This window comes from Onychomys torridus, chromosome 14 (assembly GCF_903995425.1).
Source record: "Onychomys torridus chromosome 14, mOncTor1.1, whole genome shotgun sequence".
Classification (NCBI taxonomy): domain Eukaryota; kingdom Metazoa; phylum Chordata; class Mammalia; order Rodentia; family Cricetidae; genus Onychomys; species Onychomys torridus.
Genome location: NC_050456.1, coordinates 55,857,634 through 55,879,614, shown reverse-complemented (window position 1 = coordinate 55,879,614; position 21,981 = coordinate 55,857,634). Strand labels below are relative to the sequence as shown.

Genomic DNA, 21,981 nt, shown 5'->3' with positions numbered 1-21,981 from the left:
CAGCTTCCCCGCCCCACGGCAGCGGGCGCACGGGGCCCGCACAGCGCCGGGCGGCACCTTCCCCGGGACAGGAATTCGCTTGGGGCCGCGACGGCGACAGCGGCGCGGACGGGAGGGCGGGGAGGCCGCCAGATCAAAGGAGCCGCCCCGCGGAGCCCGGACGAGTCCGCGAGCGCCGAGGGGCCCCCTCGGGGGAGGGCGGGGGACAGCAGCAGGGCCGCTGACCTCGCTCGCGGACCCGCGCTCACCGGCCGCGCGCCTTTCCCCCCTCCATCCCACCCCCTACCCCCGAGAGCGCGCTCCCGCCGCTCGCGGCGCGGCGCGGCGCGAACGCGCGCTCCCGAGTCAGGCGGCTCCCGCGGAGCAGCCTCGCGCCGAGAGAGACGATGCGGCCGCCGCCGGTGCGAACGCGGCTCCCGCGCGCCCTGATGCTGTTGGCTGCGCTCCTGGCCGCCGGCCGAGGGCTACCCCTGAGGAAGCGGGCTCCCGGACCCCACGGCCACTCGAGGATGGTGGAGGTGAGCGATCACTGGGGATTGGAGGGACAGAGCGCGCTGGATCCTTCGGGGGAGACAGGGTTTCTCTGTGTAGCCCTGGCTGTCCTGGAACCAGGCTGGCCTCGAACTCAGAGATCCACCGGTGATGCGGGCCGGGTGTACTGAGCCCGCAGGAGTTTACGCTCCCGACGCGTGGCGGGTAGCCCTGGAGGCGCCGTAACGCGCAAGCTGCGGAGGAGAAAGTTGACTTTGGTGCCTGCTCTGCAGTAGCCCAGCTTCATGGGTCCCACCGCACCCCTTCCTCGCCCTGAGCGAACCTCACCCGCAGCCACACCGTCCTGAGAAGTCAATGCGGGGTGAAGAGGGGAGACTCCCGAGCGCTGAGCTCAGCTCTGTGGCGTGGTGGCCTGGGGAGCTGCCGAGGTGGGCCAGGTGATCCTGCCTTAACTTTTTGTCCTACGGCCCTTAAGTATCACAAGCCATTGCCACCTCTAAGGCGTTTTTTCTCCTCGGGTTCCCCGCTTTCCCCTGATAGGAATGTATCCTGTAAATCACAGGGTTGGAAGTAAAGCTGCTGTCATTCTGAGGCCTGGGGGTAGTAGCTGTCCTGTGTTTTGCAAGATGCTTACCAGTTCCCTACTACTGTAGAGCCAGACGCTGTCAAATGTTTCCTGGGGGACCCACAGCTACCTGGCCATTGTTGAGAAACACCGATGTGGACAGATGCAGGGGTTTCTGAGCTGGATGTACCACTGAACACCTGTTAATAATAGCATTCAGGGTCCCGAAGGAGGAGGCGCACATGTTTGAGGCCAGTATGTGCTATGTAAAGTTTCTGGCTAGTCTGACCTCTATAGCCACCTTTGTCTCAAAGAAAAGGGAAAACACAAAGTAATGAAATAACTACAAAGAATAACCACAGCAACAACAACAAAACAAACAGACAAAACCCAGAGACTTGAGGTCGGCCTCCCTGTGAACCTGAGGATAATGATGGTGAGCAAATTAAATTGGCTGGGTAGGGCACGGTGACACAGGCTTGTTAATTCCCCCAGGTTTAGGCATGAAGATGAGACGCTCAGGCCATTTTCAGCTACATACCAAGTGTGTATGTCTCAAAATAGAATAAAATTAATAAAAACTAAACTGGCCTTATTTCCATTCTCTTGGCATTAGTAGTTCCTAGTTTAACTCATCACTTCATGCTGAAATCCTTTTTGTATGTTTTAGTATGAGGGGAAGCATTACTTTAGAGTCGGAATTATATCCTTAGGCCCAGGATACAACCTGCCACACTCTTTAAAAAAAAAAAATACTTAAACACAGCTGGCCATGGCAGCACACACCTTTAATCCCAGCACTCAGGAGGCAGAGGGACAGGCAGCTTTCTGTGAGTTCCAGGCCAGCCAGGGCTAAAGAGATGACCCTGTCTCAAGACAACAAAATCTCCAGAAAAAACAGACTTGGAATTTAGGGACTAGGGGTCTGGTCCAGAGTGTCATTAAGCATATGACTCACCTTAGATACTTTTCTTGTGTTTAAAAGAGAGGGGGGGTAGCCAGTTATGGCTGAGCTCATCTGTAATCCTAGCACTCGGGAGATGGAGGTAGAAAGATTGCCCCAAGTTCAAGGCTACATGATGAGACCCTGTCTCAAAAAAAAAAAAAAATCAAAAATAAATAATCAAACAGTTAAAAAGGAGGCCGCATCATCCCCATAAACACATTGGTGTATGTTTCCAAAATTTGTAATTTCAAGTGAAGGGTCCTATTGAGTAAATGCAGACAGCTATCCCTGGGACCCGAGTGCCAAGTCAGAAATAACTGATCTGTCCCATAACCTGGTCCCTCAGTGGCTCCACACAACTAAAATCAGAAGGTGTGATCCCACAATTCAGGAAGCTGAGGCAGGAGACCCACAAAGTGAAGGTCATTCCTGGCTATGTGGCAAGATCCTGTCTACAAGAAAAACCAAATCAGAGAGATGGTAAATACAGGTGGGAGCAAGGCCGGCCATGAAGAGATGTTCCAGAAAGATGTTGATACCTCTTTACATAGCATGTCCCAAGCTGCTTATCTGATGGTGACCAGATGTTGCAGTGCCAGATGTTGCCCAGTTGTTTCCTGAGAGAAACACATCCCACCCCATGCCTGCATCATTTTATTTTGTTTGGTTATTTAGGAGGGGGGCGGGTGTCTGCTTTTCTGAGATAGACTCTTACCCTAAAGTCTAGGCCAGCCTGGAATTCACTTCATAGCCCAGGCTAGCCTTAAACTGATGACAATTCCACCCCAGCCTCCTGACTGCTGGGATTGCCGGTGTGTTTCACCTAGCCCCCCTGGTCATTGCCGAGAAACCCCACTTCAGAGAAATCCAGAGGCCTTGGAGCCAGATGCAGGTGAACACCCCTGTAATCCCAACGGCGAAAAGGATCAGGAACTTGGAGAACCAATTGTGCCACCTTTGACTCCAGGGGGCCTGACTCTGAGCCTCAGTTTACTTCCGCGGTAAAATGGATTCAGGAATCCATTCTGTGAACTGGAGTGTTGAGTAAGAAACCTTTGGACTCAAAGATACAATCATTCAATCATTCCCAAGGGCAGGGGCCTGGTGTGTTGAGAGCTAGTCAGGCACAGTAGGCCACAGCTCTGCCTCTTGTCCCATTGAGACACAAATGCCACCCAGGCACTCACTGAGGCTGGCCTCTTTATTCTCATGTAGGGAGGCAGAAACAAGATAGTGGGCCCTGTAACTAACCCAGGCCCTAGTATGTGGAAAGCCAGGATCCAGACTCAACTTTATGACACCCTGGCACCCTAGCAAGGTGTGAGAAAGTGTGAGAAAGTTAGGAGAGGAGTAGGGGACAGGGTGGCAGGGAGTTAGATGAAGAAAAAAAAAAATGTGGGCAGCTCTTCTGGGCTCCGAGGCCTTGAGGGTGCTACAGGACACAGGCTCCAGAAGTTCACCCGGACGCTCAGATCTGGTCACCGCGGTAGGAAGCTCTTTGACAGAAGAAGGAACCGAATGCAGAGGAAGGACCTTGGGAGTCCTGTCGAACCTGCAGCGTCATGTACCTGGGAGGAGAGCACCCACATTCCTCATCCCTTGTCCCAGGAAGGCAGCCCCCCCCCCCCCCGGTAGGAGAGGGGAGGGTTTTGGAAGGTCTTCCGGTGTGGGTTGGGCAGTCTGGTGATGCAGGGGTTTTCCTAGCAATGGCCCTTCTGTGCCTGGGGCCCGACTGACTAGTCAAGGAGGGAGCTACCTGGGGCTGTTGTAGTACCAAGCCTAGGGCTTGCCTTCGAGGCCTCCTCCTGCAGCTGGCTGCCTCCCAGACCCCCTCCCTCTCTCACTGGGGGACAAAGAAGAGCTGGTTAAGGGAGAGAAGGAGGCACAGGGATGGGGGATGGGGCCTGGATCTCAGCTGCCCGATCTCAGTTGGTCCCTCCTTCCCGCTCCAAGTGCTCTTTCAAGGGTCAAAACAGGCCTAGGTTGGTAGAGCTCTTGCCTAGTATGCACAAAAACCTAGATTTCACTCCCAGCACTGCATAAAAGAACAGACATGTGGGCTGGAGAGATGGCTCAAAGGCTCAGAGATGGCTGCTCTTCCAGAGGTCCTGAGTTCAAGTCCCAGCAACCACATGGTGGCTCACAACCATCTGTAATGAGTTCTGGCGCCCTCTTCTGTATACATAATAAATAAATCTTAAAACAAAAACAACAACAACAACAAAAAAACCAGACATGGTGATGCCTACCTGTAGTCCCAGGACTCTGGAAGTAGGGGCAGGGGGATCAAAGGTTCAAGGTCATTTTTTTTTTTTGGAGACATATTGAGTCTGAGGTCTGCCTAGACTGCCTGAGACCCTCTCTCCAAACAATAACAACAATAAGTATTATGATGATGATAAAAAGGGACAAGAGATAAAAGGAAGATGTGTCCTAATGAGTGTTGCTCATTCAGCACTATAGAGCAGTGGCAGCACACCCGAGGTACAGGTCCTATCTGGAGTTAGCAAGGCACGAGTTCAGAGGGCAGACCCCCTTCCTGACTGATGCCTTAGATGCCACGCTGGGTAAAGGCCATTCCTTCACTTCTCTGATCATTGGTGCCTCATCTGTGACCCAAGGGTGATGTTAGGACCTGCCCAAAGGGTAGTTGTGGGAATTCAGAGACCCAGTCCATGTAGTTGCCCAGCAGGCCTGCCTGCATGGCCGTGGGCCCTTGGAATCTCTCTCATCAGCAAGAGCAGAGCGGTCAACCTAAGTGGGCCCTGGGTGGCACACCATGAGGCCTGGCTTGTACTGGGAGCGGGGCACTTTGCCAGAGGTGCCCTTGTGATGCTGAGGAGCTTGGAGGTCCCCACTGGGTGCCGAGCGGGCAGTAGAACAGACTGTACTAATCAGGAGGGAAGCAGAGAGGAGAAGCCCAGTCCCATGCCCCTACCCATGGCCCCACGACTGAGTGTCTAGACCTTCTGCAAGGCCAAAGCAACCGAGTGTACGTACAGTCAGGCTCTGTGCGCATGGGCCTGGGTCTCAGAAGCTGGGCTTCAAGGAAGGGCAACAGTGACCTACGGCTGCGACCAGATTCTGGGATGGGACAAGCTCCTAACCCCTGAGGCACAGAAGGGGTGGAAACAGGCCAGTGGGCAGGGTTGGCCCTGTGGTGGGGAAGGGGATCAGAATAGTGATCCCATCTGGAAGCACTTGGGTCAATGCTAGGGAGTGTGTGTGTGTGTGTGTGTGTGTGTGTGTGTGTGTGTGATTTGTTTGTTTATTGATTGTTTATTTGTTCTCGAGACAGGGTCTCACTGTGTAGTCCAGGCTAGCCTTGAGCCCTTGGTCCTCTTACCCCAGTCTCCCAAATGCTGGGGTTACAGATGTGCCCCACCACACCTGGCTATAGACAGATGTTCTTTAAAGATTATTTTATCTTTAATTCTCTGTGTGGGGGTATGTGCATATGATTGCAGATGCTCTCGAAGGCCAGACAGGATCCTCTGGAGCTGGAGTCACAAGTGGTTAGGCGCTGCCTTACGTGAGTGCTGGGAAGCAAACTCAGCCATCTCTTCAGCCCCCTGAACAGATTCTCTTAAACAAGTCAGAGGCTCAGAGCACGAGAGTACATCTGCCAGGAGGGTCTGTATCGGAGGCCTCGGGGGCACTGCCTACTCAGACTCTGCCAAGATGTAAGGGGCCGGACAGTGGCACACACCTTTAATCCCAGCACTCGGGAGGCAGAAGCAGGTGGATCTCTGAGTTTGAGGCCAGCCTGGGCTACAGTGTGAGTTCCAGGACAGCCAGGGCTACACAGAGAAACCCTGTCTCAATCAATCAATCATCAATCGATCGATCAATCAATCAATAAACAAACAAGTAAGTAAATAATAAAAAAATGTAAAGGATTTTTTTGTATTGTTAGGATTTTTATTGCTGTGAAGAGACACCAAGACCACAGCAACTCTTATAAAGGAAACATTTCATTAGGGTGGCTCACAGTTTCCGAGGTTCAGTCCATTATCGTCATGGCGGGGAGCATGGCGGCGTGCAGGCAGATGTGGTGCTGGAGCTGAGAGTGCTACACCTTTGACTCAGAGGCAACCGGAAGTCGACTGACTGTCACACTGAGGGAAGCTTGAGAAAAAGAGACCTCAAAGCTCACCCACCCCCACAGTGACACACTTCCTCCAACAAGGCCACACCTCCTAATGGTGCCACTCCCTTTGGGGGCCATTCTCTTTCAAACCACCACAGGACTCCACAAGAGAGTGCTATAGGGTGCGCTCAACCTGTCTTCCCTCTTCACTGGAGCCCTGACACCACCTCTGGGGTACTGGTACAAGGTGACATCTACTCAGCAACCCTCTCAGACGGACCCCCGCTGTTTCTCTGCTTCACAAAGGGCAGATTCAATAGCTGTCCCAGAACAAAGCTGTTAAGTGTGCAAGCTGGGATGTGAACCCAGGTCAAGTCATGTGACTCCAGCCATGTGCCTGAGAAGATGGTGAACATGGAAGCATGAGCCAGGTGTGTGTGTGTGTGTGTGTGTGTCTGTGTGTGTGTGTGTCTGTGTGTGTGTGTGTGTGTGTGGTCATGCACAAGTCCGGGTGTCCTGGTGTGGTTATTGCCACTTCTGAGATCTTCCCAGAGCTCCTCACCCTCTAGAGCACTAACCTAAAGGAGGTTGTGTTCACCTCTCAGGGTTGCTGGTTCATTTGCTCACTCAGCAGTGACTTACAGAGCTCCTGCACACACATCAGCCACTGTGAGGAGCTGGGGGTACAGGGAACAAAGAAGGTAGCTTTCTGCCTCTGCAGAAGGTGCTCTTGGTTGGAACCGATAGTTGGATGGCAGCCAACAAGTAGAGTTTAGCCCAGGCTTGGGAACTCAGGTGCACTGGAGGTTGGTGACAGGGCAGGACTCTGGGTGTTCTGCTCGTGTCCTTCCTGACCTTACTTCCCGGTGTCAGTGTCCATTATTATCATCATCGTTATTTTATGTTCGGGGTGTTTTATCTGCACGCATGTCTCTGCACTGTATGTGTACCTGATGCCCTCAGAGAATAGAAGTTACAGAGTTACAGACAGTTGTCAGCTGCCGTGTGGGTGCTGGGTATTGAACCCGGGTCCTCTGGAAAAGCAGTCAGTGCTCTTAAGCATCAAGCTACCTCTCCAGCCCCAGCCTGGGGTTGTTTGTTTTTGTTTTCACTAATGGAGAGTCTATCCAGAGCTGTCCATACCTAGCCTGAAATCTACCAATGCCTGGTGGAATTGGTAGAAACACACCCCAGCTCTTCCCCCTGTGGGGTAACAGAAGAACAGGCACCACCCCAGGTCCCAAAGATGCCAACTGGTATTGAGCTCCCGCCGTCGCCCTCTGTGGTCCCGCTCAGTGACATTCTGTTAGCTGCCTCCCTTCCCCAGCCCCACTCCTCCAGTCCCTGCTGTGCCCCTGGGGTCACCTTCCAGGAACCACCATCTGAGGGACCCCCATCTAGGACTTCTCTGTCCCTTTCCACGCACCCCCCAACACTTCCCCCAGGGACTTCTTTCCAGAGCAAGAGGCTCCTGGAGTGTATCAAGGAGGAAGGGCAGCCTGGGCAGCTAGGACCCGAGACCAGGGCTTCCCCTGGCCTTAGTTGTCCTCGGGAGCTGGTAGAGGAGATGGCAGGAAGGATGAGGAGGAATGTTCTGAATGCCTTCAGGATAGCAGGGTCTGGGCTAGCACTGTACCCGTGCTGTAGATGAGGATTCAAAGGTCAGAGTTCAGATCGGGTGGTTGCTACTGATAGAGGATTTTTTTTTTTAAAGATCTATTTATTGTGTAGTGTCCTGGTTGCATGTATGCCTACATGCCAGAAGAGGGCGCCAGATCTCAGTATAGATGGTGGTGAGCCACCTTGTGGGTGCTGGGAATTGAACGCAGGACCTCTGGAAGAGCAGCCAGTGCTCTTAACCGCTGAGCCAAAGTGGTGGATCTTCTGGCCTGGGGCATTCTTTCTGCCTGGCAGCATTTCTGGCCTCTGGCCACTAGGTGCCGCTAGAAACCTCAGGCCATTAGCGCCATCACTCACGTTTCCAGACTTTGCTGATGGTTCCCAGATGAAAACAACTTCACCACTGTACCTCACTACCTCCTACTTGTGACAAGGGCATCCAGACCAGCTACCAAAGCCACCCACGACTGCCTGTCTGTGACTGAGGCTGCAGCAGAGTCAGGACAGTCAGGGCTACAGAGGTGTGCTCCAGGAAGGCAGTACCAGGGATGCTCAGGTCTCCGGATGCATCCATCAGCAGAGGGGGACCCCCCTTCTTCACCATCCACACGGGCCATGGTGCTTTGACCCAGCAAGAGGCTGCTCCCCAAGGCTGACAGGGCAGAGGGATGACCTAAGCTGAGGTGTTTGGTGTAGGAGCCTTGGAGACAGATATCTCTGGGCCCTAGAAAGGGACATTTAAGTAGAAGAGACGGAGTTTGAATCTGTTTTCAACTTTACAAGAAGAGAAGGAATAAGAGAGAGAGAGAGAGAAAGAGAGAGAGAGAGAGAGAGAGAGAGAGAGAGAGAGATCTAAACTGATTAAGCAGTTAGATTGAAAAGGAACAGACTCAATATTCTCAACCTGTAGTCATATAGCATGATGGCAAGGAGTGTGAACCCTGGCCCCAGAGGGCCTGGTTCAAATCCTGGCCCTACTACTAAACATCTGTGGGACTTCAGGAAGGTTTTTTGCCCTCTGTGTACCTTCATCCTTCATAGCTGTTGTCTGTAAAGACAGCATGGGAGCTAGTACCTGCCTGTAGATAATAGTTTTTTGTTGTTGTTTTTTTTTTTTCCAGGGGAGGGGTGTTCAAGACAGGGTTTCTCTGTGTAGTTTTGATGCCTGTCCTGGATCTCGCTCTGTAGCCCAGGCTGGCCTTGAACTCACAGAGATCGGCCTGGCTCTGCCTCCCAAGTGCTGGGATTAAAGGCGTGCGCCACCACTGCCCGGCATCTGTAGATATTGTTAGGAAGATGAAATGAGCAACAGAATATTTGGGAGACTGGGAGCGTGGCTCAGGGAGTGGACTGCTCAGCTAGCATATGTGAAGCCCCTGGGATCAGTCTCTGGCACCACATAAAAACAAGTATGGTGGCACACCCTTGTAAGGTAGACGCAGGAAGGTCAGGTGTTCAAGGCCAGCCTCAGCTACATGAGACCCTGTCAAACAAACAAACAAACAAACAAATAAATAAATAAATAAACAAATAAATGTATGTAGTTAGAATAATGCCTGGGAGGCTGGGGTGTTAAGTTGGTAAAATGCTTTATAAGGCCAGGTGTGTGGTGTACACTTTGATCCCAGTACTCAAGAGGCAGAGGCAGGCAAAACACCCATCCATATAAAATAAAGAAAATATTTTTCAAAGGCACATTGCATCTGAAGAATGATAGCCAAAGCTATACTCCAGCCTCCACAAGCGTGCATGCATGTGCAACTGCACACATACACACACACACACACACACACTCACACACATTCACACAGATAGTGCCCACTACGCAGTAAATGCTGTGGACCTGTCTAGAAAGAAGATTCTAAGCCTTCTTTGTAGAAATTCTCATTCTCATTTTGCAGGGCACTTCACAGGTTGAAGGCCTTGGTAGAAAGTGGAACTGGCCGTTGGGTCCATTCTTACCTGATTTTTTCAGAAGCAATTGCCCTCTCCTGCACCAGGGACAAGGTGGGCAGGGGCAAGGCTGTGGCCTGAGCAGGACACACAAAGACATCTCTGGAAGGCCCTCCCCCTGCCTTGCCATGGTCCCTGGGGAGCAGAAATAGGTAGTGGACATAGACTGCCTAATAATGTCTACCATCTGAGGTGAATTCTGAGGAGCTGCTAGGAATACTCAGGGGCTCCTTCCCCTCACTGTCTCAGCTGACAAAGGATAGTGCTGCCTTTGATAGCCACTGTGGTGGCTTGAAAAAAGAGTGGCCCCATAGGCTCCCATATTTGAATGCAGGGGGTGGCACTATTTGAGAAGGATTAGGAGGTGTGGCCTTGTTGGAGCAGGTGTGGCCTTGGAGGAGGCGTGTCACTGGTGGTGAACTTTGAGCTTTCAAAAGCCCACACCAGGCCCAGCTTCTCTTTCTCTGAGCCTGTGGATCAGGATGTGAGTTCTCAGCTGCTTCTCCAGCACCATACCTTCTGCCTGCTGCCATGCTACCCACCATGATGATGATGTGCTAAGCCTCCTCGGAAACTGTAAGCCGGTCCCAGTGAAATGTTCTCCATTATGAAAGTTGCTTTGGCCATGGCGTCTCTTCACAGCAATAGAGCAGTGACTTGGATAGGTACCAGGACAGCAACTGGTGAGGGCGGACTGGCTGACAGACAGTTACACGAGCAGACTGAAAGGAAAGAGGTGCAAGGCCCAGCAGGCAAGAGGGGATGCCAAGGAATTTGCCTTGTCTGGTTACGCTGAGGGGAAGGAGCAGGCTGGCTGGCCACATCCCAGTGTGAACAGGCTCTTCCCTGGGAACCTTTCTGCTCTTTGGAGGTGGGGGGGACACACATATGGAGTAGGTAGAGACAAGGGTCTGGGGCGTCTAAAACAGCACTTCGGAGCTACTGTCGTGGGTAGCTATTTCCTCTGTCTGGGCCTCTTCGTCTGTAGAATACGTGAGTGTGTTGAGCCGGGCTGTGTAGTGCATCCCTGCCCCCTGAGGCCTCTGCCATCAAAAGCGTTTGATGCTCACTAGATAAGGGGATTGCTGTCAAACCTGGTGACCTGAGCTTCAGCCCCGGAGTCCACATGGAAAAATAGAACCCACTCCTGAAAATTCCCTTTCTGATCCCCACATATGCACTAGAGTACTGTATGGCAGACACACACACACACACACACACACACACACACAGTGTTTTAAAAAAAAGGGCTTAAAAAAAGACCACTTTGTGAACATAGTTCATCTTCTGCCTGGCTGTACCCCAACCTATCCACTAGGGCCCTTAAAACTTTCCAAACACATATTCCACATGTTCTCTGTTACAGGCAAGTGTGTGGTACAGCCAGACCCAGGGCTCCTGCCTCCCTTGCCCAGTCCCTTCCAGGGCACATGGGATAGATTCTGATCTTAGTTACTCCACTGTAGCAGGAATCTTAAAAGTCTTAGTAATAAAATCAAACCCGAGACCAGTTATTGGGGTGAACGCTGGAAGATCAGAGAGACAGAACAAGCCACAGCTTCCCCACCTCGCCAGTTCCTCAGCTGGTCTTATTTCCTCAGACTGGAAGCTTCTGAGTCCTCATCCACATGAATCTCAGCTGAACTGTGCTGCTCCAAAGTCTGAATGCTTAACCAGCCAAATCCTTAACCAGCCAAATGGCTTCTAGTTTCTGGTCTTCCCACGCCTTATATATCTTTCTCTTTTTGCGGTCACTCCCTAGGATTAAAGGTGTGTGTCTCCAGGCTGGCTGTATCCTTGAACACACAGAGAGATCTGCCTAGCTCTGCCTCCCAAGTGCTGGGATTAAAGGCGTGCACCAACACCGCCCGGCTTCTGCTATGGCTTGTTCTGACTCATTTTCTAGCCACCATTTTTGGCTCTGTATCTAGTGGCTGTTCTGTTCTCTGACCCCAGATAAATTTATTAGGGTGCACAATATTTTGGGGAACACAGTACCACCACACTCCACCTTTCCTCTCTCCCCAGGCCTCACCTGTCTCAGATCCCGGCTCTCCCCACGATAAGGAGGAGACACCAGGATTTGCTGGAAACCATCTACGGGCAGAACCATGCCAGCCCAGGTGTCAGACCCTCCCCGAACCAGCAGCTCTGACTCTGGGTACAGCCACGCCTCCCAGGACCCTGAAGCACACACCCCTGCTGCTGGAGCTGCAGAAGCTGCCAGGATTGGCCAACACAGACTTGAGTGCCCCAAACCCCAATATCCAGGTGAGACTGTAGAGGAGGTGTTTGTCTAGGGGACCTCTGTAGGGGTGCTAGGCTGATGACTGAGCCTCATTCTTATCCCTCTGCGGCTGTGTAGACAGTGGACTCCTCGTATAGCCTCTCTCCTTGCTAGAAAGTCTCTTGGCTCCTGAGCCTTGACCCTGGATGTAGCAAGAGACAAATCCAGCAAACTCGGACACCCTGCCCCGGTACTGCCGAGGGTCCTGGAATGTGGTGAAGACCTGCTGGAATGACCTACACATGTGACCCCCTCTTGGCCCCAAAACCTTACTGCATGCAGAAAAGGGGTTCAGTTTGGAATGGGGGTGGTGGTGGTGCTGGAGCATGGGAAAGCCCTCAGAGGGGTGTTTCAGGGAAGCCAGGCAGAGTGGAGCAGTGTCCTTTACAGCCTATCCTGAATCTTCAAGAATAGCAGATTTGACTGTTTACAGAGCAGAATACTTTGAGCAAAAGAAACAAAGGCTGCTTAAAAGTGCAGACCATGCTGGGCGGTGGTGGCGCACGCCTGTAATCCCAGCACTCGGGAGGCAGAGGCAGGTGGATCTGTGTGAGTTCGAGGCCAGCCTGGTCTACAGAGCTAGTCCAGGACAGGCTCCAAAGCTACAGAGAGACCCTGTCTTGAAAAACAAAAACAAACAAACAAACAAAAAACAAAAACAAAAACAAAAAAACAAGAATTAGCCAGGTGGTGGTGGTGGTGCATGCCTTTAATCCCAGCACTCAGGAGGCAGAGCCAGGCAGATCTTTGTGAGTTCGAGGCCAGCCTGGTCTATAGAGCGAGATGCAGGACAGGTGCAAAGCTACACAGAGACACCCTGTCTCGAAAAAAAAAAAAAAAAACAAAACAAAACAAAAAAACAAAACAAGAATTGTTTGGGCCGGGCGGTGGTGGCGCATGTCTGTAATCCCAGCACTTGGGAGGCAGAGGCAGGTGGATCTCTGTGAGTTCGAAGCCAGCCTGGTCTACAAAGCGAGATCCAGGACAGGCACCAAAACTACAGAGAAACCCTGTCTCAAAACAAAACAACAACAACAAAAGTGCAGACCAGTGTACAGTTATTTTGAGTCTGCCTGTCTACCTGTATTAAAATAACATGTACACACAAAAATTGCAAGTGTCTCGGCTAGTGATGTAATGTAGGTGATACTTGGATTTTGTTTGCAAGACACAGTCTCTTTATGTAGACCAGTTGGCCTCGAACTCAGAGATCTGCTTGCCTCTTCTTCCTGAGTGCTGGGATTAAAGGTGTGCACCACCACATCTGGCTCATTTTCTTCTTTGTATTTTTCTGTCGTCCCCCCCTCCAATTTTGTTCTGTGATCTCCTATTATTTGAAAGTACCTGAGAATAATGTTTTTAAAGTTCACATTCGTGGCAGTGGTTAGGTTTTAATTTAATTTAATTTAATTTACATGATTGGTACAGTTGGAACACTGTACCAACAGAGGGTACTCTGGGGGGGTCTGACGCATGATGTCTCATCCCCAACCCTACTCTAGGCTTTCTCTGGTCCCTGAGGCCAGCCAGCCCATGTGTGGTAGAGGCAGAATTCTAAACAGCTTCTCCTAAACTAGTGGGCGTGGCACCTGCTGGATCCACCCCAGTTCGGCTACATCCAGGTGATTCTGACACTGAGGAGGTCCTAGCCAATGCCCTTTGTTCCCTGAGAGGCCAAGATCAGGCAGGGAAGAGAGCAGGCTCCGTGGCAAGACGGGCCTTGGCTTCTGATTCAAACCCATCTTCTCTTTGGGGTCCTTTGCCGAGCCTGCCAGGCTGGCTCATGCCTGTCCTTCCCACAGGTGACCATCGAGGTGGTGCAGGACCCCCAGGCTGAGGTGGAGATGGACCTGCCTCCTGAACCCAGCAGTGTCTGGCCCCTGCATGCCCCTAGCTGGTGGCCCACCAGGGAGCTCTTCTGGCCCCTCTTCTGGGGTTACCAGGAAGGGGAAGAAGGAGACCCCGGCCTCAAAGACACAGCCCCCGGGGAAGTGGGGGAGGAAGAGGAAAAGGGCTATGCTGTCGAGTATGGTGATGGTGAGAACCAGGAGGGCAGTGAAGAGGAGGAGGAGGAGGAGGAGCCTTGGTCCAGTGGGGCCACAGACAACTGGGACTATGGCTGGTTGGGTCCTCAGGACTTCACGGAGCCAGACAGTTATGGTGAGTGGGCCTGGCTTGGCATCCTCAGCTATTGCCCTACAGGGTCCCGAGTGGGAATGGGTTGGAGGGGGAGAGGGAGGAAGAGGAGAGCTTCCCAGGCCAGGAGACCTGGGCAGGCCAGCAGCCTGGACCTCTGCAGTTACTATTGAAAGCTCCAACGTAACAGTGCTAGAATTAAAATTTCCCCTCCAACACTTGACTTGCACAACATCCCTGAGCGCCTCTAAGGCAAAAGCTGCTTAGTAGCATAAATACTTGTATGTGTCAGTTTCTAAAAAAACAAACAAAACAAAAAACTGGAAAGTACAACGTTTGACCGTTTGCAAAAATGAATCTCATTTTGAGGTTGTGAAACAGTAATCATGTATCTAAATGAAGTGGGGTTGGGTGTTAAGAGTAAATGAACAAGCTTATATATAGTTGGGTAGGGTGGTATACAACCCCAGCCTCAGCAGCACTCAGGAGGCTGAGGCAGGAGACTGAGAGTTAGAGGCAAGCCTGGGCTATGTAGCGAGTTCCAGGCCTGCCCGAGCTCCCTTGAGACCTTGCCTCAAAAAATAAAACAGCTGGGCTATTGAGATGGGTTCAAGGGCTGAAACATTTGAAATGCAATATGAGGACCAGAGTTCAACTCTTTTTTAAAAAAAAAAATATTTGTTTTACTTTATGTGCATTGGTATTTTACCTACATGTATGTATGTCTGTGTGAGGGTGCCAGATTCCCTGGAACTGGAGCCACAGACAGTCGTGAGCTACCGTGAGGGTGCTGGGAACTGAACCCGGGTCTTCTGGAAGAGCAACCAGTGCTCTTACCCTCTGAGCCTTCCCTCCAGCCCTAGAGTTCAACTCTTACGGAGAAAAAAAGACAGGAGATGGAGGCGCACACCTCTAATCCCAGCCCTTGGGGAGGCAGAGGCAGCCGGATCTCTTCTGTGAGTTCAAGGGCAGCCTGGTCTACAGAGTGAGTTCCAGGACAGCCAGGGCTACACAGAGAGACCCTGTCTCGAAAAACAAAAAGCCAGTTGAGTGGCAGCCCACCTGTATTCCCAGTACATCGGAGGCAGAGACAGGCAATCCCCAGAGTAAGCTGACTGGCCACAGTAGCTGTGTGGCCAGCTCTGGGTTTAGCAAGGAGCCCTGTGTCAGTATGTAAGGTAGAAAGTTACCAGAAGAAGATACCCCATTTCAACCTTGGGCCTACCCACACAGGTACACACGTACCCCCCCAACCATGTGTTCCTCCACATACGTGAACACACAGGCGCTCATGCCACACACATACATTCACCAAAAATACGCACATAAAGTGTCAGCAAGTGATAAAGAGCTTCCTGGCTCTGCTTACCCCTCCTGCTGGGGTGGTAATTTGTGCTTTTCATGTCTTGCTTCCCTTTGCCTCTGAGTACATAGTCTCGCTCACTCTGCCGGAAGCCCCGGGGTCTTGTTATCGGACTGCTGTGGGGCCAAGGGATTAAGACTTAAGTCCTGACAAGCTCTTCCCAATTTCCTAAACTGATGTAAACAGACCTTTCGGGAGTCTCAGCTTTCCCTCCCATTCATCGTCCTCCAACTCTTGGCGCCAGCTGGCCTGAGGCCTGCCTTGGAAGCTGGAGAGAACCAGTGTGCCAGACCTGCAGGGCTCCACTCAGAGTACAGGCCTGGGCCTGGGTGTTTGCGTTCTCTCAGATAAAGAAGGGGAATCAGGAGAAGCTTTAATAATCCCAGAGCTGGGAAAGTATTGCCACCCTTGGTTTCTGACTGACTTCTCTTTGTTATTATTTGAGACAAGAGTATCCTGAGGCCCAGGCTGGCTTCGAACTTAATGTATAGTCAGGGGGGTGATCTTGAATTTCTCATCCTTCTTCCTCTGCGTCCCCACGGCCGAGATGGCAGGCATTCACCACCAGACCTGGTGCTGGGGATGGAACCCAGGGCTGTATCCAAGCTAGATAAGCACTGTCGACCCCGCTGTTCCTCGCCTTTTTGATGGACATAAAAACCCTAGCTCAGGAGTATAAGGAACTTGCCTAGGGTCACACTGATAGCGGGCTGGTGGCTTCTCGCCCCAGGTATCCCCCCCCCCCCCCCGTGCTGACACAGTGGGTGGTTAGAATTTGTTCCGTCTCCATAGGACCTCCTAACGCATTTGCACAGACTGTTTGTTCACTCTGCAAGGACGGCTAGCTGAGGGGACGGGTGGGGCTGGAATCCAATTCTGCCCGTACATTGGCCAGGGATAAAGGGGTGCCTTTTGCTGATCGGCAGGAGTGTGCCCTGGGGGCTGAGTACACTCATCCTGGTCCTTTACTTCCACCCAGACTATGAGCCTCAGGAGGAGTGGAGCTCCTGGTCTCCCTGCAGTGGGAGCTGCAGCAGCGGCAGCCAGCAGAGAACTCGGCCCTGCGGCTACGCCTGTACTGCCACAGAGTCCCGCGTCTGCGACCTGGCCCCCTGTCCTGGTGAGATGAGCAACGGCCCCTGCACCAGAGTGTGGCTAATATTGGCTCACACTGTGAGCTTGGTTCCCTGAGAATGTGAAAATGGGATGTCTGGAGGAGGGGTGGGCTTCGGAGACCGGTATGGGAAGCTCACGAATATGGTGGTCCTGTCCCAGGCCTGTCCCAGATGCTGTGGGCACCGAGAACCTAGTGAGGGCACCTGGGCTTCCCTATCGGGAGCACAGAGGTGCCCTGGGGCGCCACCAGCCTGGCCTCCTCTCTTCCCAAAGGCACCGGAGACGAGCACACCTTGGGCTTTCCCAGTGAGGGCTGGCAGCCCCTAGCCCACAATGCTACGGAAATGCTTGATCCAGGTTAGTGGGGGAGGGGGGCTAGACCTTGCTGCTGGGTCTTGGGGAGCCTCTCTCTTGGGAGGACGGGGCATCACTGTGCAGCCCAAGTCACTGAGCACACTATCCCACGACGGGAGAGATTGTAACCAAGTATCCTTGCCTACCTCCAGGCTCCTACCAGGGAGGGGGTCTTGAAGGGAACCCCAGAGCTAGGGGATGCTGGGGGTAAGGGAAAGAGAGGGCTTCTGCTTCTACTCCTTGGTTATTCTTTGGAGGCCCCTGGCAGACACTGTCTAGGGAGGTACCTGTCAGAATGAGCCAGGGTTCCAGTGTCCAGGGATGCTCCATGAGAGCAGGGGGACATAGGCCGAGCATAGGCCGAGCTTTGGTTGCACACTCCCTGTTGGTGCTCCTGGGCCTCACCTGCACCCCCAGAGGCCTGGCTCACGAGTCTAAATTCTACAAAGTGACATGGAAGCTTCCGGAATTTGTGTCATGTACCTGGGCCTGCTCGAAGGCTGAGGCTTCCCGGAGGAGGCCTGGCATCTGTCCTCAGAGAGGTCAGGTCTCCTGGGGGGCACGGGGCCTGCATGAGGCCAGCATTACAAAGTACAGTGTGAAGGTCTGAGAACCAGAAGGAAAGGGTCGCTTTGTCTGTGTGCAGGGAGAGAGGGGAGGAGTCAGCGGATATCGGGAGCAGCAGGAAGCTCACAACAGCTGAGCAATTCACCAAGGGCTGTGCCCTAAGAAAGGCAGTTAAGAATGAATCAGCAGCCGGGCGGTGGCGAAGCATGCCTGTAATGCCAGCACTCGGGAGGCAGAGGCAGGCAGATCTCTGAGTCTGAGGCCAGCCTGGGCTACAGAGTGAGTTCCAGGGTAGTCAGGGCTACAAGGAGAAACTCTGTCTGGGGAAATAACAACAAAAAATAAATGAAGGAGGAGGAGGAGGAGGAGGAGGAGGAGGAGGAGGAGGAGAATTATTGATCAGCAGATGGAAGCAAGTTGATTAGTTCAAGGGTAGCCTTGGCTACATGAGACCTTGTTTCCTTTAGGAAGGAAGGATGGAAGGGAGAGAGGGAGGGAGGGAGGGAGGAAGGAAGGAAGGAAGGAAGGAAGGAAGGAAGGAAGGAAAAAGGAGAGGAGGAGAACAGACTAGTAAAAACATAGAAATGTTTTTTGGTTAAAAAACTGTTGTCCCAAGCAAGTTCCAAGACAGCCAGGGCTGTTACACAGAGAAGCCCTGTTTCAAACAAATAGACAAAGGAAAAAAAAAACAAAAAACAAAAAATAAAAAAACAACCTGTTGTCTTTTGGGCCTGGAGAGATGACTGAACTGTTAAGAGCACTGGCTGCTCTTCCAGAGGACCAAGGTTCCATTTCCAGCACCCACATGGCGGGGGCTTCAGTCCCAGAGGACCTGACATACTCTTCTGTCCTCCATGGGTTCTGTGCATACGTGATACACAGACATACGTGTAGGCAAACACCCACGCACATAAAACGAAAAGTGAGAAGCAAAACAAAGCTGTCATCCTTCATTGGAGATGTAGCTCAGTTGATGGAAAGCTTGCCTAGCACTCCTGGAGCCGGGGTTCAGTCCCAGCAGGGCATAAACTGGGCATGGCAGTGGGTGCCAGCAAGCTTAGCACTTGGGAGATGGACTCAGGAGGATCAGAAGTTCGAAGCCATCCTTAGCTACACAGCGCGTTTGAGGCCAGCTTGGAATCTGAGACCCTGCCTTGTGGGACAAAAACAGCAAAACAAACAAACAAACAAACAAAACTTGTCCCTGTCACATTCCCACTTATCCCAACCCCCTTCCGTGATCCCAAGGTCTTTCCCACAGCCCAGAACCTAAAGAGATGATGCCAGTGTCCCACAGAGGGCTGCCAGCCCAAAGCTAATGTCTCTTCTGAGCCATAGCTTCCTGCTTCAGGTGCCTGGATGGTGAGGGGCGTCCCTTTTCTGTGCTTATTATATCTTTCTTGAGTCCTACTTCTGACCCAGAGGCCCTCCTTGAGCCGAGCTTTTGCCCCAGCTGGGGGCTTGGACTTCCACGTGACTGGCCTTCATCGGTCTCCTCCCTACCATAGTGCGGGCAGGCACCTCTGATCAGCCCTCTCTCCCTGTGCCTCCTTACCCTCTGCAGATGTGGACAGCTGTGAGAAGTGGCTGAACTGCAAGAGTGAGTTCCTAGCTAGGTACCTGAGCCAAGTGCTCCAGGACCTGCCCAGCTGCCCATGCGCGTACCCGCTGGAGGCCGTGTACAGGGCTGTGAGCCTGCGGGATGAGCATCAGGGTCGCAGCTTCCAGTGGCGGGATGCCAGCGGCCCGCGGGAGCGCCTGGACATCTACCAGCCCACAGCGCGCTTCTGCCTTCGCTCCATGCTGTCGGGGAAGAGCAGCACACTGGCCGCCCAGCACTGCTGCTATGACGCAGGCAGTCGGCTGCTGACCCGAGGCAAGGGGGCTGGAGCCCCCGACCTCGTCAGCACCGACTTTTCACCTGAGCTGCACTTCAAGGTAGATAGGTTGCCATGGATCCTGTGTAAGGGGGACTGGAGTCGCTACCACACCGTGCGTCCCCCCAACAATGGCCGGGCCTGCGCAGACAACCCACCGGAGGAAGAGTACCTGGCTCAGCTGCAGGAGGCCAAAGAGTACTGAAGAGGGCTTAGAGAATGGTCCTTCTGTCCCGCTCTGCCCCGGCTGGGCACTGGGCAAGTGTTAGGGTTCATCTGAGAGGCCATCTGGCGGCCTGCACACCCCCTCCTGTGACCCTGAGTCAGGAGAGCCCAGGTATCTCAAGGATTGGTGAGAAAGCTGGAGGGTGTGTGAGGGAATGCGTCCTGTCTGAAGGGGAGGAGCTGTCCCCGTCTGGCTTGGGTCCTTTTCCCTTTCTTGCAGAACAGGGCCCTTCTGCCTCTCCCTCTGCTCAGGGTTGAGACAGGATGCTCCAGATGCACCCAAGTTCCCAGGATCTACTGTGAATCCCTCGGACCCCCCCCCCACCCACCCACCCACACACCCTATGGCCCGTTGAGGCAGAGCATGGGGGCGGGGGAGACACACAGTTCATTCATCTGACCCTACAGCTGCTCTCTGCTGGGGTTAGCAGAACCAGGGTGACCACCCCTCCTTGTCTATGGGTGGCGCACAGCCTCTTCTGCCTCGTCCCATGCTGTGAGGTCGTGGGGGCTTGAGAGGACAGCTGAGCCGAGGCGGGCATTGATTTGAGGCAGGGACCCACCAGCTGTTTCTGGTCATTCTCCTTGGTTCAGTCCCCAGATGGAAGGAAATGTGCAGGATGCCACTGCCATGGCAGCCAGGCGTCGGGTGGGCTCAGGAGGGTGTCATGCGGCAGTAGTAGTTTTTAAGCCAGGAATATGACGGGACAGACAGTCCCAACGTTCCATGTGTGGTGTCAGTACCCACAGCAGCGGCCCACCTAAAGCTCCCTCATGGCGCCACCGGAAGCACTGGAATTGGCCTTGGGGTCCGGAGATGCGCCCTTTGGCTCCCAACACACCTGTGCCTCTTCTCATCCCCCCCCCCAACCCCGCACTTCTTTGTCTTCTCTGGAGCTGAAATGTTTGAAGCCCCAATGTTTTTGTCTCCATTCACAAATCCCCCCAAAAGGACTTGGCAGGGGACTTGAGTTCCAGCCCCCTCCACAGCTGTCTGGAAGCTGTCCTAGAATCCTCAGCAGTAAAGCACTTTATTTTCACACACTGTTTGAGAAAGGATTTGGGGCCCGGAAGAAGGGAGGGTGTAGAGGCCCTTGCTTATCACCCAGGTCAAACTCCTCTTGGCTGGGCTTGCGATAACCAAGCCAACTCCTTTTCCTAAAGCAGCTGCCCTTGGGGCTTTCTGAATGCAGGGACCAGACTCTCACCATTAGGTATGCCTGCTCACACCCAGAACAGGCCTCCTTGGAGCCTGTCTAGCAGCTGGCTAGACCCAGAGGCCCAGAACTCCAAATCTACGATGCACAGGTAAACCACATTTACTCTGCAGGGAAGTGGTACCTCTCTTCTCCAAGAGATTAGCTTGGAGGGGGTCCAACCTGACACAAGAGGTGCACCTGTACTTTCCCGTAGCCTGTGCCCTTATCAGACACCCACTGTCATCCCTAACATTTCGTGGAAAGGCAGAGAGTTATGGCAGGTTATATCAGTCTGGGTCCAAACAACAATCTAAATATGTTCCGGTGTGAGTAGAACATTAGTGGGTCAAAACAGAGGGTCTCGGGTCATCAGGCAGGAGCCAGGTTCCCTCCTCTCTGTTCCCTAAGGAGTTCAGTGCATGCCTATAATCCTAGCCCTTGGGAGGCTGAGACAGGAAGGCTATGAGGGTTTTTGTTGTTGTTTGGTTGGTTATTTTTGTTTGTTTGTTTGGTTGGTTTTTGAGACAAGGTTTCTCTGTGTAGCCCTGGCTCTCCTGCAACTCACTCTGCAGACCACGCAGGTCTCAAACTCCAGTGATCCACTGCCCCTGCCTCCCAAGTGCTGGGATTAATGGTGTGTGCCACCACCGCCCGGCTGGGTTGTGGATTTTAAACTACCTCCCTGTCTATACATCAAAGCAACTTACCAACTTGAATGGATTCAGGAGGTAGAGGTATTAGTTCCTCACGTTCTAATAAAATTGCCCTGGGGGACCAAGAACAAGTTCACCGCGGAGAAGGTAGACATCACTGTTGGGGCAGCTGGGCATGATGTGCTGAGAGGACCCCCTCCCCGCTCTGCCCGTGGTCCTTCTGCAGGAAAGTGTGATTGACAGGTCTGGAAATGCTGCGAGCAGGCTCAAGGGGAGCAGGGGAGCCTAGCCGCAGAAAATATTGGTGGCCAGGAGAGCATCTTGGGTTACATATCGAGACTCCCCCCCCCCCAAAACCTGGATTCAAGCCCCGGTAACCAATCCACAGAGCACAGGACTATTTTTGTGTGTGTGTCCAACTGGGGTCTTTCTGGCTTGTGCAGACTGGCCTCCTGAGTGCAAGTGATCCACCTCTTCTGCATAGCTGGGGCCACAGGCATGGTCTGCCACCTTCTGCTCCTTTTAATTATGTTTTAGC

At 52.9% G+C, this 21,981-nt stretch overlaps 1 protein-coding gene across 2 annotated transcripts; it reads left to right on the top strand.

Moving 5' to 3' along the window:
• Positions 1 to 316: 316 nt before the first annotated feature.
• On the top strand, positions 317 to 21,195 carry Ism2 (isthmin 2). Of its 2 annotated transcripts, XM_036206220.1 has the most exons (6): positions 317 to 518; positions 11,695 to 11,937; positions 13,756 to 14,113; positions 16,432 to 16,572; positions 16,842 to 16,925; positions 19,054 to 21,195. In XM_036206220.1, exons 1-6 carry the CDS (start codon positions 387 to 389, stop codon positions 19,569 to 19,571), a joined length of 1,476 nt encoding a protein of 491 aa, XP_036062113.1. In that variant the 5' UTR covers positions 317 to 386; the 3' UTR covers positions 19,572 to 21,195. The 2 variants fall into 2 exon arrangements, with proteins under 2 accessions (XP_036062113.1, XP_036062114.1); XM_036206221.1 differs by lacking the exon at positions 16,842 to 16,925.
• Positions 21,196 to 21,981: the final 786 nt, after the last annotated feature.

Bases quoted from the DNA above. Each gene is read 5' to 3' on its own strand.
- Ism2 (XM_036206220.1), top strand. From the start codon at position 387: ATGCGGCCGCCGCCGGTGCGAACGCGGCTCCCGCGCGCCCTGATGCTG. The intron at 519-11,694 runs GTGAGCGATCAC...CTCTCTCCCCAG, and splicing joins GCCACTCGAGGATGGTGGAG to GCCTCACCTGTCTCAGATCC. The intron at 16,573-16,841 runs GTGAGATGAGCA...CTCTTCCCAAAG, and splicing joins CGACCTGGCCCCCTGTCCTG to GCACCGGAGACGAGCACACC.